Source organism: Taurulus bubalis (assembly GCF_910589615.1).
Source record: "Taurulus bubalis genome assembly, chromosome: 4".
Lineage (NCBI taxonomy): Eukaryota > Metazoa > Chordata > Actinopteri > Perciformes > Cottidae > Taurulus > Taurulus bubalis.
In genome coordinates, this window is record NC_136592.1 from 10,697,506 (window position 1) to 10,719,843 (window position 22,338).

Here is a 22,338-nt window from a genome sequence, read left to right on the forward strand (position 1 = left end):
GTATGTAGGTTCAAGTGCACTGCTTGCAGCCCTAATGACACACAGTCAGACAGCAACACTGAAAAATAGTTTACAGATTAACCAATTAATCAGTTAGTTAGTTGATGGATAAAGAATGATTGAGAGGTTGATCACACATCGTTTTCACAGGTGATTATCACACTCAGAAGCTGCTTTGAGAAGTTTTTCATTTTCTGTTGATTTTGGCCGACCCTATGGACAAAAGCTGTCGCGTTTCCGAGCACCACGGTCCCTTTAGAAAACCTCGCAACATGCTTCTTTCTCATCTTTCAACAGCTAAATATGTCAAATTGAATTTGTGGTGAAACATGCTCAATCCGACAAGAGGAGTCTCTAATCCCAGTTTTCCTGTGTCTCCTCTCACCTCTAGTCCGTTCTATGGGGAGGACTTTTACTGTGAGATTCCACGTAGCTTCAGACACCTCTCCTTCTACATCTTCGACAGGGACGTCTTCAGGAGGGACTCCAGTATCGGTGAGTAAACAGCTGCTGAAGTCACTCTCCCTCTGTTTGTGTTGTTATGCAAACTCTGTGCTTTGTTTAGCTGTAGCCATGTTGAGAGCCGTGTGGAGACAATCTCCATCATAGATATGCTTTGAATTTGGAGTTTAGCACATACAAAATGTCAGCATGAACTTTATAGGTTCAAACAAAACCAAAAATAGGTATATGTCTAAAACACAGTTTCCAATATGATGATCGACAGAAATAAGGCAAGTATAAGTATTTTATCTGAAACAAATGTTGAGAATTCATATAACTTGTGGCAGGCACTTTTCACTATTCTCCAAAATGATATAGATCAAGGTATTTGTCTTTTATTAAAAGAAATCTACAGATTAATTGATATAAAATTGATATTGAAAAACGGTTATTGCTCAAATATAGCAAAGTAATTGAGTGTTATAGCAGTTACAAACATTTTTTATGTTTAAGGTAATTAAACATTTATATCTATAGCATTTTTAAATATTATGAGTCTTTTATATCTTTAAATATGTAACGGCTACATATTTAAATGAGCTGTGGTCACAGGTGTACAGATTATATCACTCCTGTCAGTATCAAACCTGAGGATCAGAACAACCATCGGCACTCAAGATGTTCAAATTAGTTTCAAGTTCCCTATAGTTGGTCGAAAAAGTCTGTGTCTGTTTGAGTGAGGGCGGATGTTTTTGTCAGTGTCGTTGGGTGTGTCAGTGCGCATATTAGTGGGTTCGTGGGTTGTGTGCCTGTGACCGACCACCAACTGAAAAATCGTTCTAAGGATGTGATTTGTATCACCAACAGCGTGTGTGTGTGTGTGTGTGTGTGTGTGTTTGTGCGTGTGCGTGTGCGTGCGTGCGTGCGTGCATGTGTGTGTGTGTGTGCGTGTGTTCATGGGTGTTGCTCACAGAGAAATGACTAGTTAGTTTCAGAGTAGAAATGACAAGTTCATATCCAGGTCACCGACGGTACCCTTTAGGAGTATTTCTGCACCAGGTGCCTGCATGCATTAAGAAGAGATGTGAGCACGTACGTATGTATTTTTAGGAAAGGGAATTATGTTTTGAGCTCATTTGTCTTTGTGTTTTAATGTGTGTATGTGTCTGTGTGTCTGTGTGTGTAGGCAAGGTTGCCGTGAAGAAAGAGGACCTGCAGAAATATCACGGCAAAGACACCTGGTTCCAGCTACAACCTGTCAGCGCTGACTCAGAAGTGCAGGTCAGTACACACACACACATTTTAAAAACAAAACAAAGCACTCTTCTCTGTTAGGGCTGTGCGGTATGGGCAAAAATTCATATCACGGTATTTTGTAAGATTCTGGCAGTTTCACGGTATATCTTTTTTTAAACAAGTAAACACATTGGTTCCATTAACAGCACCAGTCAACTAGACAGCAGTACAGTAAGCAAGCCATCCATAGCTGCAACAACAGCAGGCAGCAACATTGACTTTATACAGTTTATTACTGGGAGCGCAGTGGAGCTACTTACCTGTCAGTGTAACTGGGCTCAGTCATGGTTCACACTTTTATAAAATTACAGCGCCGAATTGCATGGTGGGTAGAGTTTGCGCACAAAAAAAACAGGAAGAGACAGACCGGAAGACACGCCACACAAACAGCTGTTCGCCGCCCAACTTCCCAGCATGCACTTTGGCCGTGTAATTTTGAATCATGAGTGAACCAAGTTACACTGACAGCTAAGTAGCTCCACTGCGCTCTCAGTATTAAACTGTAAAAAATAAATGTTGCCGCCTGCTGTTCTTGCAGATATGCACGCCTTGTTGACGGTGCTGGTCGCTGACGGCACCGCTGTCTAGTTGACCGCCTTAGCGCACCAACAGTTGTTACGTGTGATCACCGGTATGACGGTATATGAAAAATTAATACCGTATGGAAATCTGAAACCGGTATACCGCACAGCCATATTCTCTGTTCTTTTCTTCCTCTTCTCTCGCAGATCCTCCAGTTGTTTTTGTTTCTCAGCTTTCCCACAGAAACCACATGACACTTAGTTTTCGGACTGGATGCGTTTTGGTATTGACCAAAATGGGCCGGTGTCGGTCGCTTGCTCTGAATAATTTGATTCTCTGCTTTGTGAAACTTTGTGTACAACTGCCTCAGTTTAGACAATATTTAATGTCAGACTTCCACTAATTCTCAGTAGTTACTTTAGTGACGGGGTTAGCGGCAGAAAGAGCCAGGCCTTTATTTGGGAAAGGCTTGTATTAGAGACTGGATTTGTTTTCTAATTTCCCTGGTTCTCCCATCAATGAGTATTGTATGACTCTGTACTGACGGAATTAGCACTGTGGAAATGTACATTACTTAAAACACACCCTTGCTACTTTCAATACACTTGTGGGTTTTGCTAATACAACCTTGCATAGTCTGGTATGAGTGTTAGCTAATCTGAGCAAGTTTTCTTTGGAGTTTGTTTTTTGATAGATGGCAACATCACTAAGCTAGTTTGAGCTGGTTTGCTTACTGTATGACCTTGCTATACTTATTCTACAGTCCCACTACATTTTAGTATTTAACCCTAATTGTCACTTATGGCCACAGGAAGTGCTGTTCAGCAAAAAAAAAAAAAAAAAACATGCTTTAAAATTGGAGAGAAATGTGACTCCTTTTTATTAAAAAAGAAAATATTTACATTCCTTAAATGAAGGTATGAAAAAAGTATCTATATTTTGGGGGTTTCAAGCGACACCCAGAGAGACACCTCCGTATGTGCATTGATGTGGGATAGTGTTTCTGCATTTTAATGTTTGAAGCAGGGCAGAACCCAAACAAACACAGCATGTGTGCACCTGAAACATCTGAGCCTGCAGGGTCAAAGTCACCTGGCTCCCTCTGTGTGCTCTGCAGCCCGTTTGCTCAGTTTGTGATCTGCTGGTGGAAGACTGAACACGCAGTTTGATCAAGATCACTATATTTTCCACATTCTCACTTTTTTAATGACATCTGGCTGTGATAAAAAGTAAAAGTGTGTATTTGGGTCGCATCCTTGTGGTTCAGATTTGCTGTTGAGAGTAATAATAATAATAGGTTATCACTGAATGTTAAGGAAATATGTTCATGGTGTTTGTATGATTGAGGAAAAAGCAAATCACTCCTTCATTTTTGGAAAGTGTCGACTGAAATGTTAACTTTTCATCTCAAGTGTTGATCGTTTAATCGGCAATGTTTGCAGTTTATTTTACTTTGTTAGAACTGACAATCAAATTCACATCCAAGTCCAAACATTAGGAACAACACAAATAACTTCTGTTTTGACCACTAAGAAAAACCGACACGTTTAGTGGAGGGAAGTCTGCACAATTCATGGAAGCATTTAAAAGTAAACTTAGTAGCCTTTTGTGATTGGCAGCGGTTTGTATCTGCCATGCGGTCAGCGCCTCTCATTGGGTATTCTCAGCAAGTTGTAAACAAACTAAACAGTAAATGTAATTTTGTACACATATGAATAGTTGACCCAACTTTGGGGAAATGCCTTAAAGACACACTCTTAATCCAGCCGTGAGCTGATGAGTTTTTCCCCTCACTTGTCCCACAGGCTCACTTGACACATGTGCAACATTTTCTACTATTCAGTATTTCAGCAGACTCACTCACTCACATGCATGGTTACACACACACACACACACACACACACACACACACACGCACGCATGTACGCACACACCCAGCACATGGTGAGAGACACAGTGAACAGTAACATCTGCAGACAGATGGGTGTGTGTAGCCCTGGAGCAGCGATCTGAAACAGAGACACATTCATCCGAGGAGCCGGGGAGAGGAAGGATGTGTGAGAGAATGAGAGAAAAGAGAGAAAGCGAGGGAGATGGATCAAATGAAGTAGGAAGATAGAGTGTCTCTTTTCTCTTTTCAATAGAGGACACATTGTTTGGCCTGGGCGCACATGTGTAAGTGCGTGTGTTTGTTCCCTCTGCTTGAATCGGCCAAGAAAGAGCAACGCCTGTGAGTTTGCATACTGATGCTGTTAATTAATGGAGCTTTTCTAGACAGCTGGACCACTACGCTGTCATTATGTCATTAATCCAATCACTTCAGAGAGGGAAAATAACTCCAGCATGACGTTCGGGCTCGCATTTACATACAGTGTCTCTGTTGGTGGAGAAATGCCACTTTTTCACGGCTGTGTATTTTTTGTGTTGCATGGGGATTCATCAAAGAAGAAGTATTGGTTGACTGTTTACTTGGCTAATACTTGGCGTCTATGAATCAGGCCTTTTCTGAAAACAGTTACAACCAATTCCAGCCTCATACATAAGTATGATGTGATGTGTGTATAGCTATGTGTTGTTTTTTGTTTCTGGTAGTACTGGGAGAGAAACTAATAAACTGGCAATTCAATCTAAGAGTGAAGCGGCTGGAATCTACGCTCTCCAATCAAAACCAGGGATCTCCACCAGATGTGTTTTGAAATAACTTGCAGGATGTTTTTATAATTTAAGACCTACGGCTGAATCGGTTGGATTATTCATTGTGAAGGATCGATTGTCACAAAGCCTAAAACAATTATTTGTTTTAATTGGATAAAGTTTCATGTTGTTGTCAGCAGAGGTTTGTCTTACGTCACACGACAACTCTATCTCACACGCACACAAACAAATGGGCAAGTGCATGCTTTGGCACCGTGCTGCGTGGTGGACGGTGCTCATGAGCACTCTGCAGAACGTTGAACATTTAAATTAAAACCTGTGTGCGCAAAAAGTATTCATTTGTGTGCGTTTGTGTTTTGCAGGGAAAAGTGCACCTGGAGCTGCGTCTGAGTGAAGTCATCACAGACAGTGGGGTCATCAACCATAAACTAGCCACACGGTGAGACTGCACACACACACACACACACACACACACACACACACACACACACACACACACACACACACACACACACACACACACACCTTTTGTGTAATCGACTTGTGCAGTTAAGATGTGTAAACAGAAGAAAAGAAGAAATTCCTGACTATTTCCTGAAGTCACAAAGGTTACTTTTCTGTTGTTTACAGAAAAATACACATGTTCTGTCAAAGCTTTATAACAGTTTTACTGTCAGGTGATGTCTTTTATTTTTAGCAACGCTGGCAATGGGACTGCAATGTCAGTTGGTCCACCATTTTGATCCAAACTGAAATATCTCTGAAAATACTGGATGGATATCACAACATTTATACATACATGGTCCCTAGAGGATGTACCCTGCCGACTTTGGTGATCCCATGACTTTTCCTCTTGAGCGTGGTAAAGTGAGATTTTGGACACGTACCTGCTGTTGAATTCGGAAGGAAGTAGTTTAGATGCGATGGATTTTTCTTAGGGCACTATTTAGTGGATTCATTTACAATAATTCTGTTCTGTTTTTGATATGTCAATAAATACGTTATGGACGTCATTGACTCATAAATCTGCCGTTACTCATTGTTTCAGTGGGCATGTGCTGCTGTGGGTGTTTTTAAACGTACCGCACGCGTATGTGATGTGTGAACTTCAGTGTCTGCGGGGCTCAATGATATGCTCACAGTCTGGATGGATTATTCTGTGTGTGGATGTGTGCTTGTTTGCTCTCCAGCACTCCTTCTGTAACATGCAGCAGTAAAGACCAATGACGAGCCAGCGTGGCTCCGTTCCCAGAGCACAGTGTGGGTAAGGAGCTTAGAGCAGCAGGTCATCTGGTCAGATTTCTCGAGGAAGACACATATGTACCAGAAAGACGAAGAGAGAGAAACAAATGTTGAGAGAGAGAGCTCACTTCTTTCTCATGTCACACCTTCCGAGTTCTTTCTTCTTCAAACTTGCAACTTCCAACTGACGCTGACTCAAGTGACATCACTTGAGGCCCTTTATCAGATTTTGCACAGCTCACTCTGGGGCTACAAAAGTATCCAAAACCTGTAAACACACTTGGATGTGTGAATATCAATGGAGTTCCTCTTGAAGTAATATTTTTAATATATACTAGTTTCACTTTTCAATTTATCAGGTGTGGTTAACTTGTGGTTTATACCTCGAATGACATCTGAGAACAAACACTTTCTTATGGAAGATACTCATGTCCCTGTTCTGTCAGTGACACAGACTCATAATCACATCCGCTTTTTTTGCCTGTGATTTTGGCACCATGATGTGATTAATTACCCTCTTATCTGAGCCAAATAGTTTTTGACAGGTTACGTGGGCACAATAAAGAAGCACATGAACCTAATATGAGTAATGTCGACTAAAACAAACAAGTCTGCTCCACCACCGCTGTCTGGCGTGTCAGAGCTCACAGTGGTGAGAGAGGGAGAGGCGGGGAGAGGCGGGGGGGGCCTGGATAGTAGGCCAAGCAGGAGTTATATAAACAAGCTTATTGGACAGGAAGCGCTCTGGCATTAGTGATGCTTAACCCAGCCCTCTCCTTATTCCTTATTAGGAACCTGTGTGTGTGTGTGTGTGTGTGTGTGTATGTGTGTGTGTGTGTGTTTAGTCAGTTCATTTGTGGGCAGCGCTGCAATTTGCTGTGTAATTTATCATGTGGTGTGAGTTGTGGTGCATCATCGTAACACACAGGAAGTGATTCGACCCGCTGGGTGTCCTGTCCCATTTGCTAATCCCGTTACACAGCATGATGTCATTGGACACAGAGCACAGGAATAGATGGATGGACAGATTGATAGATTGATGGATAGATTGATAGAAAGACAGACAGGTGTTCTGGTGAAACAAAATGCACATATCTGTCGGCTTGTACACTTTATTTATACTATATAAAACAGCGGCCAATTAAAATGACCTTCTAACAACAAGTCTGTTATGTTGTAGGCAATCACAAAGATAATAAAGTTGAATTGAATTAAATATACGCATTTGCATGAATGTATGCGATGCGATATGGAAAACTGAATTTCCAGCAGAACTGGAAAAGAAAGACGTTGAGCAACTTTTCTCTCCCTTTGTTGCAACTTTGTTTCCTATGTCTCCCTTGCTCTCAGTCTGATTCCTCTGTTGTAGAGTCAGAAATCTAAAGTTATATCCTCTCCTATGCTTTTTTGTTTAATTTTTTCTCCGGCCGCTCTCAAGTGGTCTTTGTGCTGTGTTTGTAGTTGCTGGATCACACAGGATTTAAAATTGGCACAACTCTACGCCAACAGTTCAAATGGAATTACTTCCCCCCGTCTCTTTTCATCTGTCCTCTCTCTCCGTTTGTGCAGTTCTTACAGACACACCTAGCATTGACACCAGTGACCATTTTCACATGCAGAGAAAACTCTCAGAGAGCTCTTAACTTGGCCCAAAATGTACGAGCAAGGACTCCCAGCGTTGGAGTAGAGCTGCAGCATGAATGGACCAGATGTTTTATGTCTGTGACAACGAGGGCGGTTGAGTGGATTGCTTGATACGACGCTCTCGTTGGATGTCGTCTTTCTGTCACTCAAACACTTTAAGTGTGTGCTTGTGTAATCATTACCCACGTCACAAATGCAGTTTTATTTGTAAATGTGCACATATGATGTGGACATTTGGAGATACTAAATGTTTTTTAAATCGTCGGAGTTGTGTTTGCACTTAGTAAAGTTGAACTTTTCATTTAGATGTATTGTCAGAGGGAAAGAAGATGTGTAATTGGTAACATTAATGATTTTAGGGCCTTGGTTTTGTGAATGCTGTCTCACTGGCTTTGCTTATCGGGAGACCCAATGGATGAGCGACATCGTTATTACTATGTTTTCCTGCTGTGAAAAGTCAAAAAAGGTCTATCGAGTAGCAGTAAGTTTCTTGAATCCACACAAAAGTTTTAAGTGTCATGTGTGTCTTCAGATTTCGTGTTTCTGGTCACCTGATAATCAAGGTCCGATACTGGTCTTTGAGCTCTTTGGTCTCCACAAACTCCAGAGAAAAATATCTGTGTCTTAAGCGGCTCGATATCTGAATGTCTTTTCTGCTGCATCATGCTAGGTAGCATCTCTTCTTGTTTACTGGAAATAGCTTTGATAATGTTTTTATACTGTATATGAGGGTTGACACACAGAGGATCGGGTGTCAACTCTCAGTTGTCTTGGCAGGACTGGTGACCTTTTTTTTTTTTGATGCTGCCAAAATAATATTAAAGCTACGTTAGCATTGTAAAAAACTGTCGAAGCACCTTGTGAAAAGCTTTTGTCTGTATTATATTTTATATATTAGACCATTCCCCTTTTAGTGTCATCATCCCTGACGTTTCGGCAATAAGGCAAGTCATTCAGAGTATAGATCACTCAGTGCTAATTAGCATCACGTTAATGTGTTACAGGTGTATGTGTGTGTGTGTGTGTGTGTGTGTGTGTGTGTGTGTGTGTGTGTGTGTGTGTGTGTGTGTGTGTGTGTGTGTGTGCTCTTACAGTAGTGTGCTTATTCATTTATGTTTTGTGTGTTTCTCAACAGTGTTTTGGAGTGTCAAGGTCTTCCAATCGTCAACGGCCAGTGCGATCCCTACGCTGCTGTCTCCTTACTAGGACCTTCAAGGTCTGATTGCTCACACGATTGGACGTGATTTCACCAAACTCGACCTATGTTAACTTTCGATAAACACATGGTTTTCTTTCTCATTCTGCTTCTCTTAGGTCGGAAGCCAAGAAGACCAAAGTGAAGAGGAAAACCAACAATCCACAGTTTGAGGAAGTTTTCTATTTTGAGGTAAATGTATCTGCTCGTTGGTTGTTAAACAGTAATTTGTTTGTCATTGAACAGATGTGTCTCCATGTTGGCTATCAGTCAGAGCGAGAGAGATAGTGTGGGTTCAAAACGTATGTGGACACCTGAACAATACAACGATATATAATTGTTGATTTATTTCTTGTATGTATCTTAGACTATCTCTAATTAGCATGTGGGTGCTCAAACCGGGGTTCATCTCTCTCTCTGTCCATCCTGATGTTTTTATTGCACCTGCTGGGAGTGTGTTGTTGAACACAGCTCCACCCAACTTCAATCTGAGCAGAGTAACCAGAATTAGTGGGAAGCATGTGTGTCCAGGGCTTTTAATAACCATCATGTATTAATAACTGAATGAAGTTATGAAATGTGATATTCAGGCACAGACAGCAATTCAGCAACATGTTGGAAATTTGAAACACTGAAACCTTCATATAAAGATTTTCATTGACAAATTTCAACTGACCATGGATTTTATCAAGTTTAAGTTAAAACAAAAGTTGATGAGATGTTTCCCTCTGGTGTCCAGGGGTCAATCTGCTACTTGAAAATGTACTTTTCCTTTTGATCTGAACAAGCTGTAATGTAATGATCGTCAAAGGCTGCAGTGCACGAATTATACGGCTATCCTTGGTTAGCATCACACTGTAGTTAGCCGCTAACTGTAGCCGTAACTTTGAGTTACGAAACATAAAATTAATTATTGATGATAAACAAACATTGGCATGCGCTGTGTAATTAACATCAGCAAGTTAGCATAATTACATTAGCTAACTGGTAAAAATGGATGTTTTATATATTTGTGTCATATTATATTTGCACCATACCCATACCATACGTTTTTATGTAAAAGAGAAAGTTCAGAAAAGTGTGCAAAAAGAAACACTCTCAGTTCATATATCTATCATTAGTTAATATTTATAGATAATTGTGTACCAACACACCCACAAAGTCCCTTTCATATCATTACTTTTGTAGTTGTTTTTTCGTTGAATGTTTTCTCAAAAGCTTTATTTATTTTTAATCATGATTATAGACATTAATAGATATTTTTCACACACACACAAACCTTCTTTCACACTGCCCCCGTTAACCCTCGCTCACTAGCCGCTCTGCTCTGACATTTTTGTGTCGCTCCTCCCTCTGGCTGCAGCACTAGAAGACAGCAGGACAAGAGTATGATTGATTCGGACAAACCACCACCAAACAATCTGGCCCATTGATTTCTATCTGACAAGACCGTCTCATTTATTCCTGACCACCACATGGACAGGACTCATACCCTGTGGTGCTTTCTGCATGCAGCCCCCCTTCTGAGGCGCCAATCCACACGCAAACACAGGCCACTTATCATGTCTCTGTCATGTGCTTTTTTTTTTTATTGTTTTGGATTTTAGTTTCTCATGGCTCCAAACTTACATGGACCCTGTCACAGTCGGATATCTGATAAATCCCATTTTGATCCAAATCTGCCAAGATAGTGAGCTTAAAGGTGGTTTTAGGTTACTTTGGCCTAATTAATAACGAAACGACTAATTTCAACAAAATAATGAAAATCCAGTTTTCCACACTGGAATAGAGCATCTTATGCTTTGTAATGTAATAATAAAGCATCTGATGTCTCAATTAGGACTGCAACTTCCAATTATTTTCATTATTTATAACTCTGCCAATTATTTTGGGGTAAATAGTTTTTTTTATAAATGTTGGAAAATAGTGACATCCTCGATGTATAAAAGGTGCCTGTTTTATTCAGCCAAGATATTCAATTTAAAATCATATATGACAAAGAAATATCTAAATAATTGGAGACATGAATTGTTTGAGTCTCAATGTTCAGTCTCTGTTCCACCAGCTTGTTTTTCTGCGTGTAGATAGATGACCCTTGTGATGAGCAGGAGGACTTCCCGACTTCCACATGGTTTATGCTAAATGTTCACTCTGCCTCCTTTTCTAGGTGACGCGACCGTTAAGCTACACAAAGCGTCAGTTTGATGTTGAGGAAGAGGATGTTGACAAGCTAGCATTGAGGTGAGCCCGTAGAAGATTCTGCGTTCGTACCAGTGCTGAACTCGCAGCGTCTCCTGGGGTTGAACCGTGCCTTGTGGTTTGTGTTCAGGGTGGATCTGTGGAACGCCAGTAACCTGAAGTTCGGGGATGAGTTCCTGGGAGGGGTGCGAGTTCCTCTGCGGGCGTTGGGTCAGGCCGGTGTCCATGACGCATGGTGAGAGGAACATCGCTCACACGTAACATAATCTCCTTTCACACACACGCTTTTAATCATTTTGGGTCTTTTTGTATTGTTTTTTTCTTTCCCACTGAACAAATACTGTACTGTGCCCTGCTGGTTTGATTTTATCATAATTGTAAGTTGACATTCTGAGTATGTGTTGCCAGAGCAACAAGTATCAACATTGACAACAGTTTAAGTTTTATTAACCGGGGTCGATTCCACTGAGCAGGAAGGCATTCCTACAGAGCCTGTTTCTGTATACTATGAATCATAGGAGCACTGCTTTGGAAATATGGACAAAGAGAATATACATTTGGTTTTCATTATAGTCCAATATGGAGTGGAATAATCACCTCCTTACATTTAGTGAGAATGAATTCAGTCACAGCATTTTCTACATTTACATGTGTGACCTTCATTAATTTCGTTTTTTGGCTGGGGGACAAACACTTGTAAACACAACATAAGGTGAACACTTGCTTATTAACACATCAAGCAACATCAGCATTTACTTAGAGTCCTGATTAAGTCCAACTGAGGAATGCAACTCCAATATTTACTCTCTTTTTTTAGCTCGGTTTCACCAAGTGAGAGTTAACTAAAACAATAAAGTTGCGTGACTGAATTATTGACATCTCCCTGAGTGTCCTGTTTAAGTTATTTAAAGTGCATAGCTGTAGGATGTAGGCATGTTGTGGTACACACAGCTGCGTGTAAATGGAAATATTAGTGGAATATTCATTTTCATCAGCCATGTAAACAGCTTCGTAGGAATATTGTCCTCGTAATGAGGTCCAACAACTGAATGTGTTGTGTAATAAGTCGTTAATAAGAAAATACTGATTAGTAAAGCTTTATTTTACAATTGTTGCCCATCATTCCTTCAAGTTTGATCACGGTCTGATCTTTTTTTCTTCTTCAGGTACTTTCTCCAGCCCAGGGAGAACGGGGGGAAGTCAGTGAAGGTAGAGGAGCTCGGCTCTCTGCGTCTGAACATCGTTTACACGGAGGACCACGTCTTCCCCTCTGAACACTACACCCCCCTCAGAGATCTACTGCTGCACTCTGCTAATGTAGCGGTGAGCATACATGAACGCACCTATCTGTCCTGCAGCACCTCGTGCTCATTACCTGCCGCTTTACACACCACTGTTTGAACGCTGCATGTTGACTCCACCTTCACCTCTCTGTTCAGCCTGTGTCGGCGTCCCCGGCTCACACTCTGGGGGAGGTGTGTCGAGAGAAACAAGAAGCCGCCATTCCCCTTGTGCGCTTGTTTCTCCACTACGGCAAGATTGTGCCTTTCATCAGCACCATCGCTCACGCCGAAGTCAACCGCACACAGTGAGTGGCTCGTCGCAGGACGACAAATCGGATGTCGGAGAATTTCCAGACTTAGAAAATAACTTGTGTCATACTAGCAGATATAAACTGCAGCAATTCTTAGTATTAATATGAGTGCATTTCTTCAACATAAACCAGCTGAATGTTGTATTTGTTCTAAAGTTCACTTGAATCCGGTGCAGATTTATTCTTGATTCTTATCAATTGAAGTGATTGTAGAAACGAGGTCATCAGGTCAAATAGCTTCACATTTTGATTTGACTGACATTATGGGTATTAAATAACTCTCAAAAAGCAGGTTGTTTATTAGGCAGCGCTTCTGATTTGTAAGCATAAAAGCACACCCTGTCTCTGCATAGGGATCCTAACACCATTTTCCGGGGAAACTCGCTGACTTCCAAGTGCATTGACGAGACCATGAAGCTGGCAGGAATGCACTATCTGCAAGTGACACTCAAACCCATCATAGATGAGGTATGGCACTGTGATTCCTCCGTGTTTGTTTGTTCGTTTGTACTCTTTTCATTTCTTGATTTCATTCATGTCACGTGTCTTTCTCCGTCGCAGCTCTCAGAAATGTATTTGCTAAATCCGATATCAGTCGTTATTTTAATACTTTTGTAAATCTTCACAGATCTGCACAGAACACAAATCATGTGAAATCGACCCGGTCAAGCTCAAAGAATCTGAGAACCTGGAGACGAACAGGGTAGGAGCAGGACTGTGTGTTGTGTGTTTGTCTGTGTGTTTGTGCGATCAGGGTTATCTGACATATATCTGCCCTGCCTCCCCTCTCCAGGAAAATCTTCGTCACTACGTGGACCGTATCTTCAACGTTATCACCACCTCCGGCGTTCGCTGTCCCACTGTCATGTGTGATATCTTCTTCTCTTTGAGAGAGTCCGCTGCCACCCGTTTCCAAGGTAACCCGCCCTCTGAATGACTCACAAGTGATGGAGGAAAGAAACAAGCTGCTATTAAGTAACAGGAAATAGACAACAAAGAACGGGATGTGCAAGGCGTCCAAGAACACTTTCTTCTTCTTGTGCTCTGCTATTTGTGTCAAACCTGAAAACCCTGAAGCCTCCCACACACTCATTATGGTCATGTGTGGCGTTTAGAGTATGTTCGCCCAGTGTCGCATGCTGTGCTGCCTCCTGTTGGCTGCCACAGGACACTGCAGTCACAAGAGGAACACACTGTTTTGATTTTTAATGTTGGAACTTTCTATACAAATAGGACAAATATGCTTTTGTTATTCCAGACTGAAAAATAAGATATATTTTAAGTATAAATCGTCACTATCATACTTTTTGTCTCTCCTTCTCTCTAGTTGACCAAGATGTCCGATACACAGCAGTGAGCAGTTTTATTTTCCTGCGTTTCTTCGCTCCAGCCATCCTCTCCCCCAACTTGTTCCATCTACGGCCGCACCATCCAGTGAGTCTGATTTGCAAAGCAAACATACATGGGACCAACATATAAACATTTACCACTAAAAATAACTGCTGCTGAAAATGTTTTAGATTATGAAAGCGGAGTTTCTGCTCAAATTTCCCCTTTTTTTGCCACATTAAAGACTTCTCGTGCAGTTTGGCATACAAGCAGAAGTTCAAAGTTCATTCTTGACTTTGAAGACACTACATGTCTTTGTCTTTCTGGTCCAACCACTGTTTTTATGGTGTGGTCATGTGTAATGGCTTTTCAAGATTGGATTTCCTGTCTCTTTGTCTCCATAGGATCCCGCCACCTCTCGAACCCTCACCCTCATCTCCAAGACGATCCAGACCCTGGGAAGTCTCGCCAAGTCTAAATCTGTAAGTTTCTCTGAGTGTAGTGCATTTTTTATCTTCATTCCCGTGACTGTCCTAGACTTTATTTGCATTTCCGTCTAAAACGTTCTAATCTTCCTCTCTCTCTGTCACGCTTTCTTTCCATGCTTTTATTCCTTTCAAGGCCAATTTCAAAGAGTCTTACATGGCTGCATTTTACGACTACTTCAATGAGCAGAAATATGCGGACGCTGTGAAGAATGTGAGTGTTTCGCTTCCTTCCTTGCTGCACGCTATAAATCTCCAGTTGGTAGACACAGGATCAGATCATCTCTTTGTCTTGTATGACGGAAGACAAACTCAAAGTCATGAGAGAGAGGAGACATTTGAAGTGGAGTGGATGTCAAAGCGTGGCTTTCATGGTTGGAGTTGCTTAGATGTCCCTTGAGAGGGAACGAAAGTTACCGCCCCAATAAATATGTTGAAATATGACATCCTTTACTTCCCTCCACAGTTCCTGGACCTGATCTCCACCTCAGGCAAATGGGATCAGAGAAGTATTGAAACACCAATCATGCTCAAAGAGGGGTAAGGAGCCAGCTTATTGTTAAACGGATATTCATGGAAAGAAAAAAAGGTCTCTTAATGACACTGCTAAAAAGTCTTCAATATGTCATATTTGATTTTTTAGAGTATTTATGGAACGCTAACTTGAGATTTTGTAACCCTAACTGTTCTATGTTCTGTGGCAGTAACATTTTCACTTCCAATTAGGCAGCTTCAGTGTTTGTTTTTTAGCCACCGTATTGAGGTCGTCTTGGGAATTGTTTGTAGGTGTTGGCTTGACTGTTAAGGCTCAACTGTCCAGATTAATTTAAAGGAATAGTTTTGACATTTTGGGAAATATTCTCTTTCCGCCGGAGAGTTGTATGAGAAGGTTGATACCACTCACATGTCTGTATGTTGGTATGAAGCTATTGCGTACAACTGGAAGCAGGGGAAACAGGAAACCTGGCTCTGTGCAAGGGTGTAAGAAAAGTTACTCTCCATTTTATGAGGTACTATTTCTTGGCTGTAGCTTCATATTTATCATACATACCCAATAGTTGTATCTATCTTCTCATTCAACTCTCTGCTAAAAAAAAAACAATAAAAGTATTTCCCAAATTGTCACACCAGTCCCAAAGTATTTCCCAAAGTGAACAGTTACAGCACAGATATACCCGAGGCTGTAAACTGAGCCCTCTCTACCAACACATGGGCCGTTGTTTTCGTGATATTTCTAATGAGGCTGTAAAGGCGAGGACCGTTTCCAGTTGACGGTAGTTGTGCCAGCGCCTCGCTCATCAACATCCCCACCCTCTTTTGTTTCTGCTACCGGGCGTAGGAGTGTAAAACTCACTATAAAGAGGGTTGATGGGAAGGGGTCAAATGGCACGAAGGGCAGGTAAGAGCTTCTCTATATAAAGGCATTGCCCTTGTGACCCCCCCTGTGTGTGCACTGCAACCCCACCCCCCACCCCGAACCAAGCCGGCCATATTCTCTCCCACCAACATCATGCGCTGCTGTAGATGCTGCTGCACTTTACTTTATATCTGGCCTACACATAAGCAACCTATCTGTTACTGTCCGACACTGTGTGATGGATTTGAGTCTTTCTGCATTTACATGACAGTGGACTGGTGCGCACACCGACTCTAATGGTATAAAGTAAAGTGTGAACCTTTACGCCTTTAAGCCCTCACTAGTGCTGATAGCCCTTCTCAATCCTGGCCATGCCAGACATGCTTGGTGTGACAGTGACAGCAAGGGTTGGTTACTGTACAAACATTTCTGGGATCTCATATCTGCCCGCATCTTGACCCTTTACACTCTTTGTCGAGACTGTGACCACATCCCTACCACACACATTAGAGTTTCCAGCACAGCCCCCAGCGTTATGGCAGATGTGAAACCAGCACGTTCTTGGCGCAGTAGTGTCAAAAGAGTACAAGTCTTCCTGTGGGAGAGTTGTGACTTTGGTGTTTAGAACCCTTGTGCTTCATATTTCATGTATGCTCTGGCCTTCAAACTCTATAAACAAAGACACCCTGGTGTTTACTCTCCCTGAAAGGACCATGCTGGTGGTTTTACATGTTTTAGCCCATTAACAGTCAATAGTGTCGGCTATACCTCACATCACTGTCAGACATTTTCCAAAGCCTACCATCACTTTTTTAGATTGATTTCAAGTTACAGGCATGCAGTGGTTCCATTAATTTTATTTCAGTGTACTTGAACAGACTTTCCTTGAGATTGATAATCCATCATAGTGGATCTATGCATGTATTGATTGATGTATTGCTCAATAAATTGCAAGCTCAAAAATACTGCATTCATGAGCTTTTGGATATTGTCAGTAATTCCAACCCAGAATTGAGACAATATAAACATCCTTGTAAAGAGTTTATTGTGAATTTCTTGTAGCGCTGCAATTAACAGTTATTTTCATTATTGATTAATCTGCTGATTATTTTCTTGATTTATCAATGTGACGACTTCAGAAGTATTGTTTTCTCCAACCAGCAGTCCATAAAACAAAGACAATCAGTGGATAGTGATATAACAATCAATAGATTAGGTCAAAATAGTTTCAGATTGTCCTTCTATATCACACCAACTGATCAATATCATCGATGCAAAAATAAACATGACATGAATTGGCTCAGTGAGATGGTTTAGCTCTCTCAAGTTTCAAATCGTTGCGAGCAGATTTTGATAATGTACTGACACCAAATGGAAGCCAGTGGCTGTTTGGTAGGAAATCACTCTGAAATATTGTTATGATTTGGCAAAACGTCAAGTGGGGAGTTCTTCACAATGTAGTAACAACTTAGATAATGGGGTAAAATAGGCAAACACTGGGGGTACTTTGATCTGCTGACCCATCTTCTTTTTAAACTCATAGACGGTTAAATCTAGTGTTGGACTGAAGCTTTTTACAGCAGCGATGAATACAAGGAACTGCAAGCATGTAAACGGAATGATAAATGTAGACTGATGACTGCACAGGATTCCTTTAACCACAATGAAATGCTAGCTGCTAATGGTTTTATGCAAAGTCATTCATTTACATTCTTTTACGTTTAGCACTGCATACATAGAAAAGGGATGCATTGTGCCATATAAACATTATTTTTTTTTTTTTTAAGATTCTGTGAAACTGAGCTCATCAGTCAATGCTTTCAGTGGTGTTTCCATTTTCCCTCAGATTTATGATAAAGCGGGCACAAGGGAGAAACCGTTTTGGAATGAAGAACTTCAAGAAGAGATGGTTTCGCCTCACCAATCACGAGTTTACCTACCACAAAACCAAAGGTGAGGTCAAGGTCTCTCAGGATCTCCTTGCAGTTGCATTGTTCCCTCGCCTGTCTCTGCTTTTGTAAGAATCAGCAGGAGGGAGAGAATCTGCTGAATGTACATTTAGTCTGCACACAATGTGCGTTCAACACATGTGGCACAGATTAAGTTAGTGAGCGCACAATACATTTGTGCCAAAAATGTATTGTACTCAGGCCAAAAACATACACGTAAGCTGTTTCTAAATGACATACTACACAACTGGTTCTCATGCATGCTCAAGTTTGTCAGTATGCAGACAAAAAGCAAATGTAGTTTTATTGTGCTATTGTTTACACATTCCATGATCCTTTACTGTTTTTTTTGTCCTCTCATGTCTGATGTTTTATGTTATGTCCAGGTGAGAGCGCTCTCTGCAGCATTCCTATAGAGAACATTTTGGCAGTAGAGCGGCTAGAGGAGGAGTCTTTCAAGATGAAAAATGTAAGACCCCAACACAGCCATGAACCTTTTCGAGCTCTGAGCATTTGATCCAAATCACTGCTCCAAGTGTAAAGATTCTTCCCTAACCTGCTGTCTCTATGTCCCGTCCTCCAGATGTTCCAGGTTATTCAGCCGGAGCGGGCGCTCTACATCCAGGCCAACAACTGCGTTGAGGCTCGCGACTGGATCGACATCCTGACCAAAGTCAGCCAGTGCAACCGCAAACGCCTAAGCACCTATCACCCTTCAGCCTACCTCAACGGCCACTGGCTCTGCTGCAAGCTCTCAGCGGACCTGGCCTCTGGGTGTACACCTTGCACTGGGTACGTAACGTTGTCAAAAATCTCCCCCGGCGTCAGGTTCCTTTCCCTTTGTTTCCACTCTCTCATCCTCCTTTGTGCGTCCGTCCTCAGCGGCCTCCCTGCAAACATCCAGCTGGACGTAGATGGAGACAGAGAGACCGAGAGGATTTATTCCCTGTTCAGCACATACATGACCAAACTCATCAAGATGCAAGGTCAGACGCTGACAAGAGTGTTTGAAATTGTCTGTGAGCACATTTATTTTCACATTGTCCCTTTTGCGCTGTCTCTCAATCGGTTGCTGGTCTGTCTCTGCCTGCAGAGGCCTGCGGCAGCAAATCTGTATACGACGGACCTGAACAGGAGGAGTACTCCAGCTTCGTCATCGATGACCCCCAGGAGACCTACAAAACCCTGAAACTGATTGTTTCAGCCGTGCAGACCTTGGAGCAGCAGCACACCAAGTACAAACGTGACAAGTTCAAGAAGACGAAGATAGGCAGCCAGTATGTGCTTTGTTGTTTATTTACACTTGTAGCTCAGATACCTTTTTGTTACAAACTACAGTTATTGTATATTCAATGCAATTCAGACTAAGAACTGCTGGAAAAATGTGATGTGTAAAATATAGTTCGATACCAAGCAACTTCCTCTTTGGGCCAGTAGGTGTAGCAGTTGTACAGTCCACAATTGTGCAAAGTGTTTTGGAGATTAAATTAAGCATATTTAACAGTTCAAATCACACAATATCGGCATCATCATTTTGGCCTCCAGTCTGCTCATTCCCTTATAATCTGCAGAGAAAATGGGTTTCATTCATGTTCTGTTTTTAGCTCCAACCCCACTCTGTAACCTCTTGCCAACACACCATCTTTCTCTTTGTTTCTTCAGGGAGCATCCAATTGGAGACAAGAGTTTTCAGTGCTACATTCGCCAGCAGTCTGAGAGCTCCACCTACTCCATCTAGCCCTGTGTACTGTTCTAAGACGCCTAGAACCAGCATATGTTTCTTTACTGGGAAAAACTTCCATCTTGACAATGCTCCAATTTCTAGTATTGAGTTTTAAAGCTTTATTTTTCCTCAAAACGATTTTAAAAAAAGGCATCAAGGTGTGATACTTTCCCTTATTTCCAAAGCAATGCGTCCATGCTTCACTTTTTAAAAGACTTTTCAGGAAGCAGCATGCTGTTTTGGAAACAAGTGTTACCTGACTGGCTTAATTGTCCAGATTTGGGAAAATAAAGGAGTTTTAACTGTCCATACCAGACTGAACGAGCTGTGTAGATGGACGTTTTTTTTTCGCGGTGTCTCAAGATGTATTCCTTTAAACTTGGAGAACAAACTTTCAAATCAGCATAAAAAATAGAGGAACAGTTGTGGAGAAAAGGAGGGATACGAATGAAGACATAATCATGCCGTACATCTACGTAGGTCTCCTGTCTGTGATGTGACGAGAGAACAAGCCAACGTTTTCACTGGACAGTTTTTGACAGTGACCAACACGCACTTTAATCGCCTCCACATCTCTGGATGAACAAGCATCGCAGCACACGTTCAAAAGCTTATTTTATCTGTTTGATTTGTATTTGGTTATGATAATGGTTGACATGTTGAAATGTTCCATTGTATTTCACTCCAGAAGGATGGTAGGACTGTACTCTTCCACCTTTAGGTAGCGTTGTCCCTACGTTTTGGCTGTTTCTTTGTCCCCCAACCTCTTCAGGAAGGTTGTGAAGGTCGAGGGCACAGAAGAAGAAAAAGAATAAGAAGGGGACCAAGCACAGCAGAGAGCAGCTCGATGTTATCAATGTTGTCTTTCAATTTCATCCCTCATTTTTAGTCCTCATCAACGACGTTCTAACAGATGTTTAGGTTCAAGTATTCACGTTTCTTTTGAAGCCTTGTTCTGTTGGGATTGGCTTTCCTCCTGTGTTAAAAGTACCTGGGTTGAAGGAATAGCTTCTTTTTTTCAGTCAGAAAAACCCATGGATGCCTTTTTTTTATCTCTATAGTTGTCAAGTTGCAGCTTTTCTTTGAAGTCAGACACATCGTCATCTGAACCAAGACGTTCGCTAATGTCCAACTTGCTATCAGGGCCACACAGGGCTGTGTGCTGTTGGGCCCTGTTGACTCCCGCAATCTGTGAATTGTGAATTTGTGCATAAGCACAAATATATTCAGTAAAATATGTTGTGTAACCACAATATAGAGTGAAATAATAGTGTGCTAGCAATATACACTCATTGGCCACTTTACTAGGTGCACCGGTACAATCGATTGCCTTTACGTTTATAAAGGACATTGTGGGAAATGTGTAGTTAAGTTAAAGCTGGCGTTGTTCTGGACAACATTGAGAGGTGTATCTAATGTGTTTGTCATTATTTACAGTACAACACTACGAGAGTTGGGCAGAATATAAGAAAGGTTTGAATAATGCAGCCCAGAACAGTCCCATCACTGTCACTGTAATAAACATATAACTTAACACCTCTAACAGTGTAAAAAGAAAAAAAACGTGATGTTATTGGCATTATAAAAGTAGACTTTATGGCAGAACAGTTGCATATGATTGCATTAGACTGTACAGGTCAAGTCAGTTTGATTATATTTATACATCTAATAACAACTCTGCCTCAGATGTACATAATTAAGTGACCAATGAGTGTATTTGGAGTATAGAGGGATAATCGATTAGGAAACACATTTTGAAATTGGAATACAAAACACAAACAAATTGCCACAGGCTGAACCTAGAGCCCAAGGGCCCCTGTGGGACTGGGGCCCTGGGCCGTTGCCCATTTTGCCCAGTTAATACCCCAACCTTGGCTGACAGTCACGCACATCCATGGTGCATTTAGTTATTCTTTTGCAGGATCATATTAATGGAAAACAGTGTATTTTGCAGCTTTTAAGGGGTGCCAATATTTGTTCCCGACATCCAGTAGTTGAGCCTCCCCCTGACTAATTCAACCATCCACTCAACACTCCCTCAAACTGCATGAGAAAAAGGCAATAAAGCCAAACTATCCTTTCCACCATCACAAGTAGCAGAAACTACGTGTTAGCACAGCTTCTAAACAAGGAAGTTCTTTTAGCTTTTAACTGATATACTAACATTTTAACCAGTCTTGTTTCAAGTTATGATTGTGAAATGGATCACGTGTTACTGGTTGTGTTGCACTGTTGGCTGCCTAATAATGTTGTTTTTCTGTTTTGTGAGTTATCTCCGTCTTACTTTGGAAATAGCTGCGCCCTGTAGTTTTCAACCTATTTATATGCATTCCTCTGAGAAACTACCTGCTGTGAATCCTACCGGTCAGCAACCCAGAATCGGTTGCAGGTACAGGATTTTATTGTTGTTAACCAGTTGTGTTGTGTTGTTGTACGCCTCCCAAAGGCAACCACTCTCATCGGCATTCATATTCATCAGCACTCACGCTCGCCAAAACCAGTGCATGTGAAGTATAATCTGTAGTCACAGCGACGGTAGCCTCAACAGCCACTTCTGTGCTGCCAGGTGACTACAAAGCTCAACAAATTTTGTATTTTCAAAAACTAAGTTCCTGGTTATGTAGCCTCATGGGTGCTCCCGTGATCACAGGATCCCAAACAGTGCCAGTCATCACTTTTATAAAATTATCTTTATGAAAAACAA

At 41.5% G+C, this 22,338-nt stretch overlaps 1 protein-coding gene across 1 annotated transcript in view; it reads left to right on the forward strand.

Moving 5' to 3' along the window:
• Positions 1–19,838, forward strand: part of rasa3 (RAS p21 protein activator 3) — a gene marked incomplete at its 5' end in the record, with an annotated part of 32,351 nt that extends 12,513 nt beyond the window's left edge. The window contains 22 exons of the mRNA XM_079216922.1: positions 392–495; positions 1,631–1,725; positions 5,280–5,356; positions 8,939–9,019; positions 9,118–9,190; positions 11,166–11,239; positions 11,328–11,432; positions 12,364–12,520; positions 12,637–12,785; positions 13,145–13,259; positions 13,420–13,494; positions 13,585–13,708; positions 14,119–14,225; positions 14,525–14,602; positions 14,742–14,819; positions 15,072–15,145; positions 17,809–17,915; positions 18,298–18,380; positions 18,495–18,703; positions 18,794–18,897; positions 19,005–19,188; positions 19,574–19,838. Of these exons, the coding sequence (XP_079073048.1) occupies positions 392–495; positions 1,631–1,725; positions 5,280–5,356; positions 8,939–9,019; positions 9,118–9,190; positions 11,166–11,239; positions 11,328–11,432; positions 12,364–12,520; positions 12,637–12,785; positions 13,145–13,259; positions 13,420–13,494; positions 13,585–13,708; positions 14,119–14,225; positions 14,525–14,602; positions 14,742–14,819; positions 15,072–15,145; positions 17,809–17,915; positions 18,298–18,380; positions 18,495–18,703; positions 18,794–18,897; positions 19,005–19,188; positions 19,574–19,649 (2,329 nt within the window). The 3' untranslated portion in view covers positions 19,650–19,838. The remainder of the gene's footprint in view (positions 1–391; positions 496–1,630; positions 1,726–5,279; positions 5,357–8,938; positions 9,020–9,117; positions 9,191–11,165; positions 11,240–11,327; positions 11,433–12,363; positions 12,521–12,636; positions 12,786–13,144; positions 13,260–13,419; positions 13,495–13,584; positions 13,709–14,118; positions 14,226–14,524; positions 14,603–14,741; positions 14,820–15,071; positions 15,146–17,808; positions 17,916–18,297; positions 18,381–18,494; positions 18,704–18,793; positions 18,898–19,004; positions 19,189–19,573) is intronic.
• Positions 19,839–22,338: the final 2,500 nt, after the last annotated feature.